The sequence below is a fragment of the Quercus lobata genome, chromosome 1 (genome assembly GCF_001633185.2).
Source record: "Quercus lobata isolate SW786 chromosome 1, ValleyOak3.0 Primary Assembly, whole genome shotgun sequence".
In the NCBI taxonomy this organism is placed as follows: Eukaryota; Viridiplantae; Streptophyta; class Magnoliopsida; order Fagales; family Fagaceae; genus Quercus; species Quercus lobata.
Genome location: NC_044904.1, coordinates 29,378,000 through 29,383,026, shown reverse-complemented (window position 1 = coordinate 29,383,026; position 5,027 = coordinate 29,378,000). Strand labels below are relative to the sequence as shown.

Sequence of the window (5,027 nt, the reverse complement as noted above, 5' to 3'; positions counted from 1 at the left end):
TTTTTTTATTATTAGAATTTGTATAATTCAAGCATTTTCATGGGTATTCTAAAAATAATTTTAAAGCCGCCACATCTAGATACTTGTACTGTTCATTGTAAGGGATGCTAAGGTCCTGTACACTTTTCTAAAATGGTGTGCTCAGGAAATATTGAGACGGTACTCCGACTTTTATGAAGTCAAAACAACGATATTTTAGGAGTTTTGACTCTGAGATATTTTAGGAGTTTTGAGTCTTCGAGACATTTTAAATTTAAACAACCAAAAGCCATTTGTTCAGAGAGATAAATCTTTTTCCTCCTTTTCTCAATGGCGACTGGGCTTACATCACTCCATTTTCTGATAACTCTCTACTTCATCCTTAAGGTTCCATTGATGTTTGCTCAAGATGACCACTTCATCTACAATGGCTTCCATCAAGATAATCTGCTTCTAGATGGAACCGCTCGAATCCACCCCGATGGTCTATTGCAACTCACCAATAATTCACAACAACAAGTTGGTCATGCTTTCTTCCGACTTCCTCTAAAATTCAACACTTCTTCTTCAGGTTTAACTCAGGCTCTTTCATTTTCCACAAACTTTGTATTTGCAATAGTTCCTCAAACACCACCCATAGGTGGCCATGGAATTGCCTTCACCATCAGTCCCTCGTGGAAAATCCCCAATGATAGTTACAGCAATTATCTAGGACTCTTGAATCCCTCAGATGATGGCCTTTCAAAAAACCACTTCTTAGCCATTGAGCTTGATACTACAAAGGGTCCGGAAGTTCAAGATAAAGACGACAACCATGTGGGAATCGATGTGAACAGCCTGAAATCAATTGAATCAGCTACTGCAACCTACTTTTCTGATCAAGAAGGGAAGAATATAAGCGTGGAGCTTCTAAGTGGCAACCCAATGCATCTTTGGATAGACTACAATGAAACAGAAAAGTTACTGAATGTAACACTATCCCCAACCGACATCCAAAAACCGAACCGGCCTCTCTTGTCAACACGCATTGATCTGTCCCAATATCTTTTGAAATCTATGTATGTTGGTTTCTCTGCAGCCACTAGTGCAGTTGCAAGTGACCACTATATTCTTGGATGGAGCTTTAATAAAAGTGGACAAGCACAAAGCCTTGACGTTTCGAAGCTTCCTCAACCTCCCCGACAGAGGAAAAGTAAAGATAGGCAAGGACAGATTATCATGATTTTGATCATAGCCGTAGTGATCGTGCTGATATTGGTCACTGCAGCTATTTTCGTTCTGAGGAGAAAGAAATATGCAGAAATACTAGAAGATTGGGAAAGCGAGTATGGTCCTCACAGGTTCAGCTACAAGAATATCTACAAAGCAACCAAAGGTTTCTCAGACAAGGAGCTTCTTGGAGAAGGAGGTTTTGGAAAGGTTTATAAAGGAACTCTTCATTCTTCCAATACACAAATTGCAGTCAAGAAAGTCTCCCATGATTCCAAACAAGGGATGAAGGAATTTGTGGCTGAGATCATTAGCATGGGCAGGCTGAGGCATAGGAACTTGGTGCAACTCCTGGGATATTGCCGGCGAAAGGGTGAACTTCTCTTGGTCTATGATTATATGCCCAATGGAAGTCTTGAAAAGTTCTTATATGGAAATGAAAGGACAAACCTTAACTGGCTTCAACGATTTCGAATCCTCAAAGGAGTAGCATCTGGCCTTCTCTACCTCCATGAAGAGTGGGAACAGGTTGTTCTACATAGAGATATAAAATCCAGCAATGTTCTATTGGATGCTGAATTAAATGGGAAGCTTGGAGATTTTGGCCTTGCTAGATTATGCGAGCACGGTGCCATTCTTGAAACCACCCGTGTGGCTGGAACAGTGGGTTATTTGGCTCCAGAGCTTACTAAAACAGGAAGGGCAACCACTTACACTGATGTGTTTGCCTTTGGAGCTTTCATGCTGGAGGTAGCTTGTGGAAGAAAGCCTATAGAGATTCGAGGACTGCCAGAAGAGGTCATTTTGGTTGACTGGGTCTTCGGGTGCTGGAGAAAAGGAGCCATCCTTGATGCTAGTGATCCAAAACTGGAAGGTAATTATGTAGTAAAGGAAATGGAATTGGTTTTGAAACTTGGCTTGCTTTGCTCACACTCAACGCCAGCAGTGAGGCCTAGCATGAGGGAAGTGATGCAGCTTCTGGACGGCGATGCTGATCTGCAGGAATTACCACATGAGAGTACTATTTTTGGTAACTTCACAAACGTTGAAGCATCTGAGATCTTATTGTCAATTAATTCATCATTCGACAAGGGTTTGACGGCCTCCTCTAGCACTGATTCTGTGCTAGATAGTGGTAGATGAATCAGACGCATATTGATCTGCTAGCACTGATTAGGGATCACCTTCAGGGGAGAATAAAAAAAATGAAATAGTGAAGAATGTGATGTATACAGTTTCGTTTACTTATTGTAGAATCTCATATTTGTTAGCAATTTACTTAGGATCTAAGTAGTACTTTACTACAATAAGATCAATACAGTTGTTGTAAGCTTTATAACTATAAATCAATAGTGTATTGCAGAAACTAGATTGGGTGGCTCATCAAATTTTAGAAAAATGAAACCCACAGCCAACAATGACTATGCATGAATATTATTATTTGCCTTCACAAAATAGCTCGTTGTATGGTTTATAATGAATTGCACTGCCGTAAGGTCATAAAAAAGAGTTGGGAGTAACATTTACTGGATAGACATATCAAAGAGTTATTCTTAATGCTAACCATTCCACACTTCCATAAATAAACCCTATGAACTAAATCATAACTAATTTAACAATGAGGATCATTGCATAGGGCCGACTCCACCATATAGGTCATTTAGACAATTGTCTTAAGCCCCATGAGTGTAAAAAGGTCCTAGTCATAATAGTATATTTTTATAACAAAATAAAATATACCTCTTATCTGCTAACTCTTTTTTTCCCCAAATAGGTTGTCAACGTCAAATTAAAAATGGAAAAAAAGCATATTAGTTTTTGCTCCCTCTAAAGTACCTCTTGAAAATCGGCCACCATTAAACTCTATTTTTCCCTTTTACCCCTATGCTTATTTTCATGTGTAATGACGTAAACAAGTTTATTTTAATCTATATATATTATGCTTTACATACAATTGATGTGAATATTTTTACTCGTTGACTTGATTTTAGGCAAATTCATTTTTAGCCTTGTAGCTCAATGGTATTATTTTTCTCATTTATTTGCAAACCCACACAAGCCCAGACATTGTATATGAATATATAATTATTTTGTAATGTGTTATAATTTATAATTTATTCTCCAAAATTTATTGAAAATATATTATGATTAAATTTTTTTTGAAGAATATTATGGTTAACTATTTTTAAAATAAATATACTCACTTAGCAAATAAAATAAGTATTTTAACAATTAATAATTTCACTTTGCCAAAGTCATACGAACTGCAAACTAGAGTTGTCAAAAAAAAAAAAACCCCTCATCAACCCAAAGCAAAGCGGCAAGAAATAATATATATATATATATATATATATATATATATATTGTAGGGACCGGCCCAGAATAACAAGTTGGCTGGGCCTTGGGCCCGTCCGAGGACGATTCTGTCCGAGGAGACATCGCGGCCCATAATCCCTGCCCAAGCCAACTGGGGTGAAGAAAACACGTCCGAGGAGTAACTCCTCCTCGGACATTCCAAAGTCCAGATCAGTGATGCATCCTAGTTACTATAGCCCTCACTCCAAACACGTAAAAAGAAAGAAGGCTCAAAATATCCCAGCAAAGGCTGTCACCACCACATTAAATGCACCACAACTACTCTCCTGGCCGTATTAATGAAGAGAAGACCCCTGAACAGTGTTACCTTGGTCACTGCAACTTACAAAGAACTGGTAAGGGCGTCTGATGGGACAGGTGCTCAAGTGGGGGTTTGGATAATCAACAAGTGTAAGGCCCAGATGATAAAAGAGGGCCTATATCATATGTAAGAGTCCCCCAGAAAGAGGGACGGGAAAAAAGGGGAGGAGAGACGAGAGAAAAGCAAGAAGATATTGTATGAAAGCATGTCCATGAATAAAACTTCCACTTTCACATCCATTTTCTGGATTCACGTTTCTACATCCACTAATGACATATAACGAATCGTCTGAGCCAACTGGAACCAAGTTTTTCAGCCCATACTCTACAAACTTCATTGTGTGGGACTTCTTGGGCCAGGGCCTGATCGTCTAGGACCGAGTTAACAAAAATCGTGTCCCTACAATTGGCGCCGTCTGTGGGAAGAACTAGGGTATCAGCTAGCACAACGGTCGAGCATGGCAGAACTAGGTCCACACCAGGAGAATCCTCACCAGGCTAACTCCCAACAGACACAACCCATTGAGTCCCAGAGGCAAAATAACCCTGCCAACCCAGGCGGCAGAGGGAATCGTGAGGGAAGTGTGCATACTATCCAGAAGAGCCAGAGTCACACCCAGATAGGTAGTCACGTATCTCAGAGGCGAAATAGTCATCAGGCCATACAGCGAGAGATAGATGACTTGAAGAGGAAGTTACGACGTGTGCAGCGAAAACGATCTCCCTCTAGCTCAAATGAGTCCTCTAATGGGGAGGATGCGAGTTACCAACGGAGGTCAAGGACCCCCCCGAGTGAAACCTTTTCTTATGAAAGAGAGCCACGCCCTGTACGGAAGTATGAGGGCCCATCCAGCAAGGGTTCGGGAAATGATGCTATGAAGAGGGCGCTAGACCAGATTTCAAGGTCACCCTTCATGTATAGAATCGAAAGGGCTAAGCTGCCTCGACGCTTCAACCAACCAACGTTCACCGTCTATAATGGCCGAGCAGATCCGGTAGAGCACGTTAGTCAATTCAACCAAAAAATGGCTATCTACTCGCAAAATGAAGCCCTGATGTGCAAAGTCTTCCCATCCAGCTTGGGACCAATGGCGATGAGGTGGTTCAATAACCTGAAGACAAATTCCATAGGCTCGTACAAGCAGGTCACTCAGGCTTTCTGC

The 5,027-nt window shown here is 40.6% G+C and overlaps 1 protein-coding gene across 1 annotated transcript; it reads left to right on the top strand.

Moving 5' to 3' along the window:
• The first annotated feature begins 306 nt into the window (after nucleotides 1–306).
• Nucleotides 307–2,466, top strand: LOC115994052 (L-type lectin-domain containing receptor kinase IV.1-like). Its single transcript, XM_031118101.1, has one exon. The coding sequence runs from the start codon at nucleotides 310–312 to the stop codon at nucleotides 2,329–2,331; it is 2,022 nt and encodes a 673-aa protein (XP_030973961.1). The 5' UTR covers nucleotides 307–309; the 3' UTR covers nucleotides 2,332–2,466.
• The last annotated feature ends 2,561 nt before the right edge of the window (nucleotides 2,467–5,027 follow it).